Genomic DNA, 19,462 nt, shown 5'->3' with positions numbered 1-19,462 from the left:
TTAAAGTGGTAAAACAAAGTATATTCTTCTGACAGGCGCGTGCGCCAACAACGCATGAAGACGTGGATTTTTCACGTGCCCAGAAAAACCAGGCTATAAGTAGACAGTCTGCGTGTACTGTGTTGATTAGGGTTGCTTCGATACCAAAGTTTGGCTTCGGTATGATACTAGTCCCGGTACCTCGGTATCGATACTTAATCGATACTATAATCAACAAATAAGAAGCCTCAGATTTATGATGAAATTACACAGAAAATAACTTGATTAAAAGAACTACATTAAGTCTTACAGATGCAAATTCTGTGTTTTCCATTAAACATTTTCTGGATTCCATGTTAATTGTTTTAATTAAAGCTTCACGGTATTAATGAAAAACAATCTTTACAAACAACATGTAGGGGTCCTAACACATAACCCTGCGGAATACCATAGCCTCAATTACAACAAAGTCTTACAGTATGAGTCTCTCATATTATATTATTTTAAATCACAAAACTATAATTAGCTTTTTCAGAGGGTTTGCATTGAAATCTCCTTGCTGAACATGTTCTGAGTGACTCTATAATTAATAAACATACTAAGTGTAACCTACTATAATTTGTGAATCGATGTTGCTATAATTAATGCTTGCTGCTCAGGCTGTGTTTACCATAAATAAAGCACCATAAATAGCATACCACAAATAAAGACACCGCCTAATAGCAAAAATTTAAATAACATTATTACCTATTGCCACCTCCTATTACCAAAAAAATATTAAATTTCTTTTGTACTTTTGCACAGTTACACTTTTGCTCTCCTTGATTATTCTGAAAGTTAGTATTGCAGCACTGCTATAAGTGTATTACATGTAACACTGTATATAGTATTTTTATTCATTCTGTTTTTCCTTTGTAAGTCACTTTAGATAATCATGTCAGCTAAATTAATATATGGTCAATGTATTTACAGCTTGTAAAACTCAAATAGACTGTTGCCGAACCTGTTAACACCTGGATTAATTCGAGGAACGGAGAGAATTTGTATGTTGTGGTGGTTCAGACATTCAGCAAAACTAAAAGAAATTCTAGCTTCACCGTATTAATGAAAAAAACAAACAATCTGATTGCTTGTGGCACAAGGCTGCTATGGCTGGAAATAACATGCTGATATTAGACTTGCATTTGTGTGATATTGCTTACAGATAATAACAATACAACCATTTAATATTATATTATTATTAGTGAGTATTATTGCTACTTTTTGAAAATAACATTTGTATACAGTACTTGCATTTTTCTGTCTTCAATTTTCCACATCCAGTTGAGTACAGCATTCATGTTAGAGGGACTTTTATTTTGACAGACCTTTGAGTTCTTCCTGTTTTTGACGGGTTAGTCATATCAAGCTTCCCATTAATGTTGGAATAATCCCCTCAGAACTATTTGAGCTGAAATATCTGAGCTGCTCTGGAGGGGTTGATTTAAGTGTTAACAGCCATTTATACTCAAAACACACTGCATGAACATTAAGCACCAGTAGTGTGTGTTGCGTTTGTGTGAGTGTGTGAGCATGCATGCACGAGCGTGCGTGTGTGTGTGTGTGTGGGTGTGGGAATCATATGACAGAGCAAAGCAGCACCTCTTGTTCATTCTGTAGCATGCAGCGAATGTGACTGTATAATATTTAGTTTAATTACAACCTTCTGCTGTTTTATGATCACATTTTATTTTATTTTCAAATGATCATTGATTTCATCTCAAAACTGTCACACCTCTTATAATTTTGCTAATGGCAACATACCGAACTTTGGTATCGTCATTTATTTATTTATTTATTTTTCATTTATTTTGCAATATAAAAATAACAATTACAAATTCAAAAAAAGTATATAAGAAAACTAAATAAAGCTAAAGGTATTTTATAGATGTCATAGTTGCAGCGCAAGAAAAAATGCAAACCTCCAACTGAACTGAAAATATGATTTGGAATGACATTTCAAAAGGACGTGGGGTTGTTTAAAAATGATTTTATCCATTTCACTTTGAAAGGGTTATTAAGAGTGGAAAAGTCCACTAACTCAAAACCCCCCATAGCCCGATCAGCTATCATAACACTCTTTTTTATTAAGTGTGTTTTAAAAAGTATATAATTATATATTTATATATATAACTATAATTTTGTCCACTTATCTACAAATCTCCACAGATACATCCAGTGCCATTGCGGGATAGATAACTTGAGATAATCCATCTGCTTTGGACAGCAACACTTTACCTGTTATAGACAGGTCACACTGTAACCAGGAGTTTAATTTACGATGAATAGTAAGGATAAGAGGTTCAAAGTTAAGATGTTATCTCTTTTTCTGATTTTTCATATAATTATACCTAAGTATTTGACTTCAGATTTTACTGGGATGTCACAAATATTAACATCAGTTGAATGTCTTACAGATATTACTAAACCAGAAGCAGATGAAAAATAATTAATTATGTCTAAAGCTAAAAAAAACTTAATAATAGAGTTGAATAGAGTTGTGTCATCAGCCAATTGGCTTATTAATATTGATCGATTTGCTACAGAGATACCTTTCAAATGACTATTTTGAATGTGGATGGCTAATAATTGCATAGGAAGCAGAAAAAGGTATGGTGAGATTGGACAGCCTTGATGGATGCCTCTCTCTAAATTAAACCTATGAGTAGTACATTTACATTTATGCATTTGGCAGACACTTTTATCCAAAGCGACTTACAGTGCAATTATTACAGGGACAATCCACCCAGAGCAACCTGGAGTTAAGTGCCTTGCTCAAGGACACAATGTTGGTGGCTGTGGGGTTCGAACCAGCAACCTTCTGATTAACAGCCCTGTGCTTTAGCCACTACGCCACCACCACTCACCATGTAGTACCATGTTGTAATTTGATTGAAGCATTGGCGTTATTATACAAAGTTTGAATTGCTTTAATAAAATTAGGGCCAAAACCAAAAATATTCAGGGACTTGAGAATAAAAGGAAACTCAACAGAATCAAAAGCTTTATAAAAATCAAGAAAAAGAAAGAAACTGTCAACAGGGATCAAATCTGAGTAATCTAAAATATCAAGAACAAGTCTAATATTATTTGAAATAAGTCTGTCTCTCATGAAACCTGACTGACATTCATCAATTATATAATCTAGAACACATTTCATCTTTTTAGCAAAAATCATGGCTAATATTTTGTAGTCGTTATTTAAGAGGCTAATAGGTCGCCAATTTTCTAATTGAGCATGGTCCTTTTGAGGTTTAGGGATCAAATTTATAATGCCCTAAGTCATAGAGGATAGGAGAGTACCCTTATGAAGACTTTATAAATAAACTTTGAGGAGAAACGAAGAAAGATCATTTGAAAATTTCTTATAAAGCAATACTTCCTTAGTAAACCATGCAACCCTAGTGCTGATGATGTAATTTCTTAAACATTTAAATACTGGCTGTTTCAAATGTTTAGCCACAAGACGTAAACAATATGCGTGTTAACACGATTTTAGTGTGATAAAAATCGCTTAATAACCTTTTCTGTTTAAAGTTATATCCAATTTTACAACTGCGTTGCCATGACGATGTACAGTCAAATGACTGTACAAATGATGATTTGTACAACTTTACAGCTCAAATAATAAATGTTTAAACAGAATAATTAATGTAAATGCTTTTATAAAATTATAAGCTTCAAATTTCGGCCTTTAAACCCTCCAAAAATTTGCCCCATTGACTTCCATTATAAGTGTACAACTGTAACATACATTGCTTTTTTTAAAGAAAAGAAGTCAAAATAAATGTTTGTGGTAATCAACATTATGCCAGAAATGCTGTCGAATTAGCTTAACTTGTATCAAGCCCAGAATATTCTTTTAAATAATAACTCAAATCAATGTTTCATGTCAATTTGTTTTATTTATTTGGCATGTGGTCTTGTAATAAGCTGAATAATGAGGAGTAAGCAAATCGGAGGCTGTTCGGTGACTTCTTTCTTCTCACATAATTAAATAATTTCAATGCAAATCAATGTTAAATGTCCATTTATTTACAGTTTTTCTCAATTGCTAAAACACTAAAATCCATTGGCTGAACAAAGTTCTCAGTTGCCTGAACTCATTTAGCTAATTGTGGAGTCTGTTGTCAATACCGTAAACAATTTCACATGGTAAAACACAATTTGCAGATCTCACTTAAGACTTTTCAGCAAAACTCTGAACACATTCTCATTCTCAAAACACATTCTGCACTCTAATGCACATGTCATCCATACTGGTAAACACAAGTGGCAACAATCAAATACAAATAGAGAACACATGTCATTTGATTGAACACAACCACTCAAAACTGATTCAACCTGTTTCAAATGATGTGACACAACCAATATAAGCCAGTTCAGAGAGCAAACAGGTTGTTGAAGGTGGGAAGGAGAAAGTCTGAGAATGGATAGAAGAAACAATGTGAGAGGACGAGGACGAGTGCGTATGCGAGGTGGGCGTCGAGGAGGAGGAGGGCAAGAAAGAGGAAGAGGAGGAGGAGGAGGGCAATAAAGAGGAAGAGGAGGAGGGCAAGAAAGAGGAAGAGGAGGAGGAGGAGGGCAAGAAAGAGGAAGAGGAAGAGGAGGAGGAGGGCAAGAAAGAGGAAGAGGAAGAGGAGGAGGAGGAGGAGGGCAAGAAAGAGGAAGAGGAAGAGGAGGAGGAGGAGGGCAAGAAAGAGGAAGAGGAGGAGGAGGAGGAGGGGGGCAAGGAAGAGGAGAAGGAGGAGGAAGAGGAAGACAAAGAGTGGAAATATATGATGAAATTCGAGCAACAGTCATAGACCATGTTCTTGTCCATGGACTGAAAATGAGGGAAGCAGGACTTAGAGTGCAACCCAATTTGAGCCGATTTTCTGTGTCCACCATAGTAAGGACATTCAGAGAAGAGAACAGGTACAGTATACTACTGTATTTTTGTAATAGCAAATTTACTGTACTGCACTATATGCAACTGTTTCAATAGACATTTGCAAACTACATTACTGTATGTATAGTACTGCATGCATTTTTTTGTAACTGCACATCTACTTTTTTTTAGAATTGCAAGGCTGCCACATGCAGGTGGAAGGACAGCTATATTCACTCCTGAGCAAGAGGCCGTTATAGTGGGCATGGTCCTTCAAGATAATTTAATACGACTCAGAGAAATCCAGGAACGAGTGATACAAGACAAAACACACTTCCAGGGAATCGACAGTGTGAGCATTTCCACAATTGACCGTGTCCTCCATCGTAACAGGATGCGAATGAAACAAGTATACAGAGTACCTTTTGAGCGCAACTCACCAAGGGTGAAAGAACTGCGAGCTCAGTATGTGCAAGTAAGTGGACATTCAGAAACATTTACTGTAATCCAGATTGTCTACAGTACTAACACATACTATGTGAATGACATTACTCTTCAGTATATACAATGTATGTGAATTAGAAGTGCATACAGTAGGCCTAATTGTACTCTACAGTATATCACTGTCTCTCTACGACTTACACAATTCTAAATACAGTATATTGTATTTCTACACAGACAATATTTGACTTGGAATCCTTGGACAGACCCCATGAGTTCATCTTTGTCGATGAAGCTGGCTTCAATCTAACAAAGAGGAGAAGGAGAGGCCGAAACATGATTGGACAGCGGGCCATTGTTGAAGTCCCTGGTCAACGAGGTGGCAATGTCACAATCTGTGCTGCTATTAGCAACCATGGTGTTCTACATCACCATGTTACACTCGGGCCATATAACACCCAGCACCTTCTAAGATTTATGGCCAATCTAAGAGATATTTTATTTCAGCAGCAGGTTGAAGAGCAGCAGGGTCAAGAGCTAAATGAGAATCCCATTCCCACATATGTGATAGTGTGGGACAATGTCAGTTTCCACCGAGCTGCTCAGGTAAGGGAATGGTTTAACTGTTTTGAGGCGAAAGTTTGCATTTTGCAAGAGGAGTCAGAGGTTTTGTAAATAGTGCTTGAAGATGAGGTTTTGTGTTTAATGTTTTCAGAAAATGGAGCAAGGTTTCAGAAATTGTGTTTTAGCAATTGAGAAAAACTGTAATAAGCAGGATAATGCACAGTCAGCCAGTTGTTATCGCAAAATAAACCCCTTCAGGGTGATACAAGACCCAACCTGTCTGGGTTTATTTCGCGTTAACAACTGTGCATTATCACTTATTGCCGTAACCTTTATTATGTTAACCGATGCATAAATAGCAAGTTATTACACTTTAATAAAAATGAGGAAGACAAACATTTTTTTTATTTATTTGTTTATTTTAAAATAAAAATAACATGCATTAAAGAAATGTGCACTGTAAGACAAGCAACCTATGGAAACCCACATCTGGAACAGACATGAAGTGTATATACAGTATGTACAGAATATGTATGTATTTAAACACATGACCTCACAATAGTAATACACAACAAATCAGCCAAATGGATCAGATTATGACTGAATTGCCTGATCTCTCCCCCTCTCCTCTTTCTTCCCCATATTTCTTCCCCCTCCCTCCTCCCCTAGATTTACATTTCACCCAAATCCTTTTAAATTCATCTATTTCTCTCTTTGCCTCAGTCTTTGACTTTGTCTCTCGCCCTCTAAAACGTCATTTTAAATCACCATATGTCTTAAATTCCAGCAAGAGACAGTAAAAAGCATCTCGATGTGTTTCTTAAATTACATGAGGGTTTGTACCACATCTCTGAAAGTGTAGAGCATCGAAACTGTCACCGCTGAGCACCACAGTTGTGTGTGTGTGTGTGTGTGTGTGTGTGTGTGTGTGTGTGTGTGTGTGTTACACGGGCCTGTGGCAAAATTGATTCAACTGTCTGTGCCAGAGCGAAAACACTTACGCCCCCTCGTATCAAGAGCAAGAGAGTGAAACACAGAGGAAGGGAGAAAAAGATCCAGAGAGGAACATGGATGGAAACATGTGGAGAGCAAAACAAAACTCCTTTTCTCAATCAGTTTTCCTGATCGCAAAATTGTGCATGATAAAACGTTTTCTCCGAGAAAATATCTTGAATTCAGTTTATTTTCTTACCCTATTGGCATTTAAAAAATGTTTATATGTTTTATAGGAATATTCTTGGTTCAATATAAATTAAGCTCAACTGACAACATTTTTTTGGCAATAATATTGATTACCCCTAAAATACATTTTGACTCATTCCTTCTTGAAAAAAAGCTAAAATCTGGGTTTCATTGAGGCACTTACAATGGAATTTTGAACATTAAAATACTCACTGTTTCAAAAGTATATCAACAATACATAAACATATATGTGTTAACATGATTTTAGTGTGATAAAATTGATAATTAACCTTTTCTGTGTGAAGTTATAGCCAATTTTGCCACTTTATTGCCATGACGATATAATGCCAACAAACCTTAAAACCCAAAAATGACTATAATGACCATTTAAACTAATTTACAGCTCAAATAACACATGAGTTTTAACAGAAGAATGAATGTAAGTGCTTTTATAAAATTATAAGCTTCTTAAACCCTAAAAAAAACTGGCCCCATTCACTTCCATTGTAAGTGGCTCACTGTAACACAGACTGTTTTAAGGAGGGGCGATTCGAAATTCATTTTTGTGGTAATCAGTGTCAAATAAAAATTGTGTTATCATTTACTCATCCTTGTGTTGTTCCAAACCCATATAACTGTCTTTCCTCCGTGGAACACAAAAAGAGATGTTAGGCCGAACGACAGCCTCAGTCACTTTTCACTGTCAGCGAATGGCGACCTTGTAAACGTGATGTTATATTTTGGTGGACTGATATAAACCTCTGTGCCCCAAAGTTGTGTAGCAGCCAGCCAATCACCCAGATCTCGTCGTTTGTGTGCACAATATGATCTCCAAAAGCCAAAAATGATAATGTCGAGACGTGCTGTTTAACAAATGCAGAATTTGAACATGTCTTGCTGATTACCTAGCTCTGTGTACAGCCTGAGCATGCAGCATTTTACAGATTCCAGACACGGAGATAGACGTTAGTATGCATGCTTGTGTCTCACCAGTTCTATGAGTTCCTGGTAGCAGACGTGACCATGTTCGTTGCTCTGTACCAGCGCGAGCAGCATCTCCAGTTTACTGGGGTCCAGCTGTAACTCATGATGCTCAGCTAGACTGGTAACATTTTCCACAGTTATGAAACCAGTCTGTTCTGGGTCCAGCTGCACAAAAACAGAGAAAGGAGTGTGTTTAGCTTTTATCATACTCAATCATTACATTTTAGCACTAAGTATCCCTTTTACTATAATTTGCATACATTACGGATTTGAACAAACTCATAAATCCTATCCTGTATGCTACGGATATAACATCCCAAACCATTGAGGAGAGGTGTGCTAATATGCATTTAAGTGACCGGACTTACACCTGGTGGACGATATAACAGGTGAAAACATCTCTAGACTTACATTGAAGGAGGGACCCAAGACATATCTAGAGACCAGAATATCTAGAGACTAAGCAGCCATCCTAGCAGTAGCAACTACCTAACAATGCGCTAGCAACAACCCAGAACACCCTAGCAACTGCAGAGAAACAAGCTAACAACCACATTTTTCAAGCTAGTCTTAGTTAATTAGCAGTATTAGCAGTAATGTGAGCTGATCTAACTGTGATCCTAAAAGTCATACGAGCAGTCACTCAGTGAGCATGCACACTTCATTAGAAAAACACGACTTTAGTCATTCTGCACAATTCCATCTGTCTGCTACACACATACCGTACACACACATACACTCACACAATCTGTAACTATTTCATATTTCTGTTTGTGTTGAGTTATCAGCCTCAAGCTCTTCCCAAAGAGATCCAGGCAGGAGATGCAACCCAGCAGAACACACGTCTAATTTTACTGTTCGTGTTTACTCTGAATTATTTCTGTATGATGTATTTACATTTCAAAGGGTAGAAGGGTAAAAGAGAGAGAGAAAGAAAGAAAGAAAGAAAGGAAGGATGAACAGAAAGAGGGAAGGAAAAAAGCCAAAATGAAAGAATGATGAAAAGTAGGAAGGAAAGACAAGAATAAGGAAGGAAGGATGAATAGAAAGAAAAAAATAAGTAAGAAAGAAAGGAAGAAAATAAGAAGGACACAAGAAGAAAGGAAGGAAGGCAGGAATGAAGGAAACACAAAAAGAAAGAAAGAATGAATAAGCAATTAAGGACAAAAACAAGGAAGGACAAAAAGAAAGAAGGAAGGTAGGATGAAAAGGAGGAAGGAAGAAAAGAAAGAAACACAAAAAGAAAGAAGGAATTACCAAGAAAGGACAAAAATAAGAAAGGAAGGAATGAAAAAAATGAAGGAAGGAACAAGAAAATAGGAAAAGAAAGATAAAAATGATGAAAAATGGAAGAAAGGAAGGAAGGACAAAAACATAGGACAGAAGGAAGGAAGGACAAGTCTATTTTTACTGTGCGTGTTTACTCTGAATTATTTCTGTACGATGTCTTTACATTTCACAGGGTAAAAGAGAGAGAGAAAGAAAGGAAGGACAAAAAGAAAGAGGGAAGGAAGCAAACACAAGACGGAAGGAAGAAAGGATGAAGAGAAAGGAAAAAAGAAGGAAGGAAAAAAGATGGGAGGAAGGAAGGATGAAGAGAAAGGAAAAAAGAAGGAAGGAAAAAAGATGGGAGGAAGGAAGGATGAAGAGAAAGGAAAAAAGAAGGGAGGAAGGAAGGAAGGTAGGATAAAAAGAAGGAAGGAAAGACAAGAAGGAAGGATGAAGAGAAAGGAAAAAAGGACATAACAAAGGAAGTAAAAAAGGAAGAAAAGAAAGAAAGAAGGAAGGATTGAGAGAAAGGACAGAAGAAAGGACGGCCACATTTATTTTTACTGTGTGTGTTTATTCTGAATTATTTCTGTATGCTGTTTTACATTTCACAGGGTAGAAGGGTAAAAGAGATAGAGAAAGGAAGGGAAAAAGAAAGAAGGAATAATGAAAAGAAGGAAGAATGAAAAGATGGAAGAAAAGACAAGAAGGAAGGATGAAGAGAAAAAAAAATAAGGAAGAAATGAAGAAACGAAGGAAGAATAGAAAGAAGAAAAGTAAGAAAGAAGGAAGGACCAAATGAAGGAAGGAAGGATGGACAAAAGAAAGAAGGAAGGAAGAAAAGAAGAAAAGTAACAAGGAAGAAAGGAAGAAAGGAAAGAACAAAACTAAAATAAAGAAGGAATTAGCAAGGAAGGACAAAAAGAAGGAAGGAATGAGATAAGGATGGAAGGAAACAAAGAAGGAAGGATGAAGAGAAAGAAAAAAATAAAGAAGGAAGAAATGAAGAAATGAAGGAAGAAAAGAAAGAAGGAAGGACCAAATGAAGGAAGGATGGACAAAATGAAAGGACAAAAGGAAGTAAAGACAAGTCTATTTTTACTGTGCGTGTTTACTCTGAATTATTTCTGTACGATGTCTTTACATTTCACAGGGTAGAAGGGTAAAAGAGAGAGAGAAAGAAAGGAAGGACAAAAAGAAAGAGGGAAGGAAAGAACGAAACAAAAATAAAGAAGGAATTAGCAAGGAAGGACAAAAATAAGGAAGGAAAAGGGAAGGAAGGAAGGAAGGAAAGACAAAAAGAAAGGAGAGAATGATGAAAAGGTGGAAAGAGAGAAAGAAAGAAAAAAGGAAGTACCACGATCCGACGTCTTTGAAAGTCGTGTAGTGTGTAGAGGGCATTAGTGGTGAGCACAAGGCGTGCACCTTCTCGAGTAGAGGGGGTGATGAGAAATCACTCCAAAAAAGTACCATGTAAAACCATCTGAAACCATCAGTAATCCATAGCACCAGCACGGGATTGAGAATGACTTGAGGGTGAGTAAATTATGACAAAGCTTTCATTTCTGGGGTGAAGTATTGCTTTAATGAATCTGCTGAATGAATAGTGTGTCCTTAATATTTTAATGACATAAAACGATAAAAGCAATGACACTCAAGGCTGTGAATACAAGTACTCCTCTGTGTGTCGTGCCAACGTCCTAATACCTCGTCTTATTCACTGATAGTGAAGAAACACAGAGGTAGACAGACTAGACAGTCATTAAAGAGGTGAAGGGTGAACGAAACCTGTTTACCATCCACACCACCACCGTGAATGTAACATCAGCCAGATGAAAATGTAGCTCACCGTCCTCAATACATACACTTGCTCATTGATTATGTGAGTGCAAACATAGCCGTTTCCCTCCGACTGACATTCTGCTGCTAAAGTGTGCCAAAATGAGCCTTACTGTTGCCATGGTTTCCAAAAATACACTCCATATGGCTGGGCCCAGAAACGTACGTGTAGTATTGCCATATGTATAGCAATGATGTGGTGTTAGTTGTAAAATATAATCTGTGCACTTTACAGAATGAAAACTTCTGTAATAACATGGTATTCCTTGAATAACCTTGGAGGTCCATTTAGTATATACTGTATGTCCAAGTGCAGTTGTGATTATTCGTTCCCATGGGGAGTTAAATCAATGCAGCTGGTCATAAAGCAGGAGTCATAGAGGACGAACTGCAGCTATTTTATGCAAATATAATGCTAAATATGGTTCTGCAATCTAACTATCAACTGCCCTCCTTCCTCTCAGAACAGCTGCTGCCAAAGCAAGTGCTGCTTACACACACACTCATGTACTGTATGGTTGTTGTTCATGTCTGTAGCACAAACAATGCTAGACAAGTTACACTCCAATGTTTAATACTATGGATTATAGATTTAATCACACTTTTTAAGCCCAGAAGTATTTTTCCCATTCATTGTTTTCCATTGGCCTTTTATCAAATTCTTCATAAAAGAGTTGCAAGCCATGAACCCCAACTCACAACATTACAAACTTTGATTTGATGCAAAGATCATTATTTACTCACCCTCATGATATTCCAGATGCGTATGACTTTCTTTCTTCTCCAGAACACATTTGAAGAAACTTAGAAAAATATCTCAGCTCAGTAGGTCCTTAAAATGCAAGTGAATGATGATCTGACTATTGAAGCTCTAAAAAGAACAGACAGTCAGCATAAACATCATCGATATGACTCCAGAGGTTAAATTAATGTCTTTTAAGTGACACGGTCACTTTTGGTGCGAAAAATATCAATATTTGAATATTCAATATTACCTTTTTAACTCTAAATCATTGCTTCTGTTCTGCAGCGGTATGCAGGTGTGACGTAACCGCGTGGACACGTGCGTCACAGCCGGAAGAGCAGCGCTGTTTACAAGTGTGAAGGAGGAACACTGTACAATAGCTTGATTGGTTTTGCTTTAGATCTGTATTTATCTGTTTCTTTACTCACAATGGTGCATTTGCGTGCTCATCCTGGATGTCTCAAATGAGTGCAGAATGTGAGATTACGTCACACGAGAGACCGCGTGATCTCCACCCTCTGGTGAAGCTTACCGGAAGCATTAGATTATAGTTAAAAAGTACTTTAATATTGATATTTTTTCGATCCAAAAGTGATCTTGTTGCTTTAGAAGACATTAATTTAACCGCTCGAGTCGTATGAATGACATTTTTGGAGCTTCAATAGTCAGATCACCATCCACTTAAATTTTAAGGACCTCCTGAGCTGAGATATTTCTATTTTTCTTCAAACGTGTTCTGGTGAAGAAAGAAAGTCACACACACCTGGGATATTATGAGGGTGCGTAAATAAACTTGGGTGAACCATCCCTTGACCGTTTTTCATGTGGGAACGAACTACAATCCCATAAAACATTGCAAATGACAATCAAATTCAAATGATGGAAAAATCTATTGATAAAGCTATTGATTTTAAGTTGTTTATTATAAGTATAGAAACAAAAGAGTATATTTATGTTGGCTTGACAAAGCCGTAATGTTCCTCTTCAGGCTTGGCTTAGGGTATATTTCAAAATCCCTAAACAAAGAAACATCCACTAAGCTCGGCACAGACTTCAGGTTGTTCTGACTCGTGTTGCTATGTCTTTTCTAACTGATCATACTAACGGTTTTCCTGTAGCAAAATCCCCAAAATCCCCAAAATTCCATAGACTTACATTGACGGAATATTCAAACGGGCCAAGAGATACGCATCGTAGAAGTGGGCGGTCACTGCAGAGCTCTTTTGGTGTGCTTTGTTAGCTGCGATTCTCTGATTGGTGGATCTTTTCTCTTCAGGATCATGGGTAGTGCAGTTCTTCATTAAGAATTATGCAACTAAACAAGTCGAAATAGCACAGACTGATGGCTTTAACAGAAGCCTATACAGTATGAAAGTGATAATGTGAAGTCAGCCGGTTGTTATCGCAAAATAAACCCAGACAGGATGATCGGGATCAGTCTGAATCTTTTATCAACCTAAAAGGGTTTATTTTGCGTTAACAACCTGCTGACTGTACATAATATCACTTATTACATGGCTACTAACCAAATAAATAAATACATGAACATAAAATATTGATTTGCGTTGAAATTATGTAAATATGTGAGAAGAAATAAACATTCGGTTTGCCTGTTGGTGTTTATTTTGTAAATAATGAATGACCTTCTGAATTCTCATTAGGCATCTAATTACAAGACTACATGCCAAATACGTAAATAATACACATAAATCATTGATTTGAATTGAAATAATTTGATCAGCTTACTTGGAGTTCGCATAGTGATCTGAGAAGCAGGAATGATAGCTTGCAATACCCGGATGATACATGGATGAACGGTTGTTACTGAGCAATATCAGACCACTAGATGGCGCCATTGACCAAACATAACCGAGTACTCCAATTGAGTATATTAACCATTTCAGAGCTCACAGTAGGTCTGTCTTCAAAGGTTAAGAATGATTATTAATAATCAAATAAAATGCATGGGATTTTTACTTCTGAAATCAGAATGTTGCACTATTCAGATGCTTGTCTTGGCAAACACTACTAACTAAATTACAGTCAGTGGCAGACAATAAAGGCATGGTTTCTGTATTATAGAAATGTCTTCCATTATTACAGTTTATCACACACAGTGCAGTGTATGTGTGTGTTTGCACGTGTGAGCGGTGTACATGTGCATTAGAGCCAGAAATACTCTGGCTCAGCACTGCAGAATATAAAAACAAAATCATAAACTGAAAGGTTAAGCATCTTGCCGTTACACACACACACATAGTTGCACTACACTCACACCATATGCACACTATCAGACACACACACACACACACACACACACACACACACACACACACACACACACACACACACACACACACACACACACACACACACACACACAAAACTGCCAGTCTTTCCTTCTGTAATAGTACAAACTTACTGTACAAGCAAAATCAGAGATACACCACATTAAAACATGAAAAACAGCCACTGGAAAATATTATTGCTCGGAAGACTTAATGCAGATCTCATTTATGCAATGGACCCTTTTCACATTTCCAGGTTTGGAATGTGGAGAAAACTATAGCAAGGTAAATTATAGAAATGAATGGGAGATCACAGCAAATATAACTTTTGTGTTTCCATATGCAAAGATTTGATGTGAAATGTTAGAGTTTATATTGAGATCTTTGGCTATAGACATCCTAAACAGTCACACACATTTTCTCTATATGTGTGTGTGTCCCTCGTTCCCTGAAGACAAAGATCAATTCTGACCCTCCGACTGAATTATAGGCTTTTCTGTACATCAATCAACCTAATCTCTCAACATCAGCATACATTAGACTACAAAATCAAACACACTTGCACACACAGACGTTGACTAGTATGACTTCTAGTCTCCTAAAATCATTGTTTTAAAAAATACAAGCTCCATTTATATTTAAAATTCATCATCTCAGAAGTTTCTTACCAAATCAGCTTATGAGGAAACGCACATATACAGTAGTGCTCAAAAGTTTGCACACCCTGGCAGAAAGTATTGATTTTGAAAATATGACTGATCATGTCTTTTTTAAGTATAGTGATCAAATGAAGCCAGTTATTATCACATAGTTGTCTGGCTCCTTTATGAATCATATTGATAACAGAAATCACCCAAATGGCCCTGATCAAAAGTCTACATACCCTTGAATGTTTGGCCTTGTTACAGACACACAAGGTGAAACACAGATTTAAATGGCAATTAAAGGTTAATTTCCCACACCTGTGGTTTTTTAAATTCCAATTAGTGTCTGTGTATAAATAGTCAATGAGTTTGTTAGCTCTCACGTGGATGCACTGAGCAGGCTAGATACTGAGCCATGGGGAGCAGAAAAGCACTGTCAAAAGACCTGTGTAACAAGGTAATGGAAGTTTATAAAGATGGAAAAGGATATCAAAAGATATCCAAAGCCTTGAAAATGCCAGTCAGTACTGTTCAATCACTTATTATGAAGTGGAAAATTCAGGGATCTCTTGATACCAAGCCAAGGTCAGGTAGACCAAGAAGGACTTAAGCCACAACTGCCAGAATAATTGTTCGGGATACAAATAACACCCCACAGGTAACCTCAGGAGAAACACAGGCGGCTCTGGAAAAAGACTGTGTGGTTGTTTCAAGGAGCACAATATGACGATAATTGAACAAAAATTAGCTGCATGGTCAAGTTGCCAGAATGAAGCCTTTACTGCACCAATGCCACAAAAAAGCCCGGTTACAATATGCCCGACAACACCTTGACACGCCTCACAGGTTCTGGCACACTGTAATTTGGAGTTACAAGACCAAAATAGAGCTTTATGGTCACAAACATAAGTGCTGTGTTTGTAAAGATGTCAACAAGGCTTGTAGTGGAAAAAATACCATCCCCACTGTGAAGCATGGTGATGACACACTGATGTTTTGAGGGGGGCTCTTAAGGCATGGGAATCTTGTGAAAATTGACGGCAAGATGAATGCAGCATGTTATCAGAAAATACTGGCAGACAATTTGCATTCTTTTGCATGAAAGCTGCGCATGGGACGCTCTTGGAATTTCCAGCATGACAATGACCCTCAGCACAAGGCCAAGTTGACCCTCCAGTGGTTACAGCAGAAAAAGGGGAAGGTTTTGGAGTGGCCATCACAGTCTCATGACCTTAACATCATCGAGCCACTCAGGGGAGATCTCAAACGTGCCGTTCATGCAAGACAAACAATGACTTTGCATGACCTGGAGGCATTTTGCCAAGATGAATGGGCAGCTATACCACCTGCAAGAATTTGGGGCCTCATAGACAACCATTATAAAAGACTGCACGACGTCATTGATGCTAAAGGGGGCAGTTAAAAAGGGTATGCACTTCTGATTTTTTTCTTTGTTGCCATGTTTTGTTTTATGATTGTGCCATTCTGTTATAACCTACAGTTAAATATGAATCCCATAAGAAATAAGAGAAATGTGTTTTGCCTGCTCACTCATGTTTTCTTTAAAAATGGTACATATATTACCAACTCTCCAAGGGTACATTTCAATTTACATTTATGCATTTGGCAGACGCTTTTATCCAAAGCGACTTACAGAGCCCTTCTTACAGGGAGTTCAGTGCCTGGCTCAAGGACACAATGGTGGTGGCTGTGGGGATCGAACCAATGACCTTCTGATTACCAGTTTACCAGTACTGTGGTTTAGACCACTACACCACCACCACTCCTCAATGGGTATGCAAAATTCTGCACACAACTGTATAGAAGGTGTGGTGATTTTCTAAGAAGGCAATTATAGATATAAGTTGTGTTACTAACAAGACTAACAGGTGTTTTTAGGCAGTTCCTATGGCATTGCTAAGCATTTGTCAACGTGTTCTATAAGTAGTATATGTATGGACAATAGCAATAGTGATACTTTCCTTCGCAAACACTAATAACAGCACAGAACTAGTATAAATGCAGATGCGGAGATAATAAAGCACAAAAAAGTCTAACCTTTAGAACAAAACTTATTGGCATATATTCATGCATATGTATTCAAACCAAGATGATCTTTGCATCCATATACATTTTTGAGTGTAACTAATATGATTTGCACTACTAGGCATTGATAATACATATACTAAAATCAAGTCATTTAAGAGCTTTCATAAGGTTTAGGCTTTGCCAAGAAAATCTATCCAGGAAATTTCAACATTAGCTACTCCTTTTAGGTATTTACTGTAGTTGTTGAAATAAGGTTAGTCATCTCTAAATTTGGGTGTACAGAACAGGATCTCTCAGCTCTTGAAGTTCTCACTGACCTCCTTCTATTTCTCGAAACGGAAAGAGTAATGCGCTCTGCACGCTGCCAGGTCAGAATGAGGGTATAAATAAATAAAAGAGAACGTGTTTGTAAGCAAATAGGAGTGCAACCTCCCCGTTCTAAAATAATTGATTACAAAATAAACAAATAGGACACATGATTTCTAATTTCATGACTAAACAGATCTCAATATTCGTTGTTGGTTACTTCGAGTGCACACCTTAACTCACCTGGATATTTAGAAGTGATATGCCTTTATTGTTTAACTTTTAACTATTTATTTTATGAATATTTATTCCAGAAGGCTGATCAGCGGGGGATGGGTCTCCCCTTTGAGACTTGAGACCAGGGTTTCTCCCTCGCAATCACAGTTTTAGTCTGTGCCACTAACATCCAGTGCTTGGATTGGAGGTTTGAAAGCCCACCATTACTTAGAGAAAGTATATATATTCTTAAGAGCTAAAAAAAAGTTGAATTAAACCAAACTGAATCTGACAATCTAATGCAGTTGAATTCAATAGAATTTAATTTACCAATTTATCTTCTTAAGAGCACTAATGAATGAGGGTATTAATGAGAAAAAGATCATGTTTATCCACAATGTTTGTTTGTAAATAGGAGGGTAACTTTCAGAAACAAAACAAAACATGAAACGAAATAAAAAACAAAACAAAAACAAAACTCTGGGCTGTTTACAGTACATATAATGAACATAAAATATCTTCTTAATCTATATTTTTCAAAACGCTTATATCAGGTTGAAATAAACTGAATAAATATAGTGTTAAAAGCACTCATGAAGTTGAATTAATTGAGCTTATAAATAAGTAAAAGATCTAGATCAATTTGTGCATGCAAAAAGGAGGGTAACCTTTTAGATCTTAAAGACAATATTACAAAAACAAAACAACAATAATAAAAATAATGAGGTTGAAATGAACTAAATTGAATTTATTTTAACAATATATATATATTTGAAAGCACTAACGAAGTATTATTGAAATTAATAGAATTTAACAATCTGTCGTTAAAATCACAAATGAGGTTGAACTGAATTTAACTGAATAGAATAGAATAGAATGCTCTGGTATTAGTTCCACTGCCATATTCTTTGATCTTTCATCTGCTGGTGACTGTGCAAAAAATATGATGCAGATAAATACATTCAAATTTCAACATAATGAAAGGAAATAAAATATTAATCAACTAGTATTTATGTAGGATTTGCATATATTAGCATATGCTGAACCAGTCTGGTGTTGAGCAGCATCAGTGCCAATGCTGATGTCTAGTGTAGTACTATTAGAGTAATAGCCAATGAATAAACAAGAGGACCACACACACACACACACACACTCCTTACTCATTCATTCCAGCACTCCATTCCTCCCAACTCATCACCTTTCTGCATCGATCCTCAAGTATCCGCTTAGAAACACACATGCACAAAGACATGCAGGAGGATGCAGTAACCATAGCAACTGGCTGCAGCTTACCTGCTCTTGGATGAGCTGAAACAGAGAGCTTCTATCCATATACTGGGCCCTGGTGCACGCACAGCCACCAAAAGAAGGACATAGGGGGATATCACTCGGACATACACATACACACACACACAAACACACGCACCGCCAGTGCGTCCGTCCGTCTGTGCAGCACGCCTCCCCAACGCCAGTGAGACCCCCTCAAATGCACAGCAGTAACGTCCAGGAGTGTATCACTGGGACTTCTACCTCCTTCTGCCCAGGTTTAGATGATCCAAACTGGGTTCCAATCCAACACAGGCACTCCGAGTCCCAGTCACCATCCAGAACCTATAGATCTTTTGTGGCACTTTAACACCTGCTTCCATCAACCAAAAAACTGCTTTCACCCTGTAGTTAAAACTGTCTCTCTGTCTCATTCCAATCTCACTCTGTCTTGTTTCTATCTCCACCTTCCTACCCTTCAGTGTCTCTCAATATGCCCCTCTTGTTGTGGTCCTATCGCCTTTACCTAAATCTCTCGCCCTCTCTCCCCTCTGTCCTCCACAAAGACTGTACTACCTGAATACCAATGAGGGAGGGGAGGGAGGTGGTGCTGAGCTGCCAATGAGAGCAGAGTGGGGTGTGTCCTAAGATCTGCAGCTCTCCGTCTACCCTGCAAGAGTCTTAAAGAGACTAAACACACCAACACACATTCACTGCAGTGCACACACACATATGCACACAAACAAACAGTATGCAGGTGCACAGTGGTTTCCTAAATCAG

General features: G+C 37.4%; 1 protein-coding gene across 1 annotated transcript in view; it reads right to left on the bottom strand.

Moving 5' to 3' along the window:
- Positions 1-19,225, bottom strand: part of LOC127635108 (rhomboid-related protein 1-like) — a 34,452-nt gene extending 15,227 nt beyond the window's left edge. Inside the window, exons 1-2 of the mRNA XM_052114899.1 lie at positions 18,709-19,225; positions 8,066-8,224 (exon numbers count right to left, since the gene is read on the bottom strand). Of these exons, the coding sequence (XP_051970859.1) occupies positions 8,066-8,224; positions 18,709-18,747 (198 nt within the window). The 5' untranslated portion in view covers positions 18,748-19,225. The remainder of the gene's footprint in view (positions 1-8,065; positions 8,225-18,708) is intronic.
- Between the last annotated feature and the right edge of the window lie 237 nt (positions 19,226-19,462).

This window comes from Xyrauchen texanus, chromosome 42 (assembly GCF_025860055.1).
Source record: "Xyrauchen texanus isolate HMW12.3.18 chromosome 42, RBS_HiC_50CHRs, whole genome shotgun sequence".
Lineage (NCBI taxonomy): Eukaryota > Metazoa > Chordata > Actinopteri > Cypriniformes > Catostomidae > Xyrauchen > Xyrauchen texanus.
Note: the sequence above shows the minus strand (reverse complement) of the source record. Positions and strands in the feature narration are given on the sequence as shown.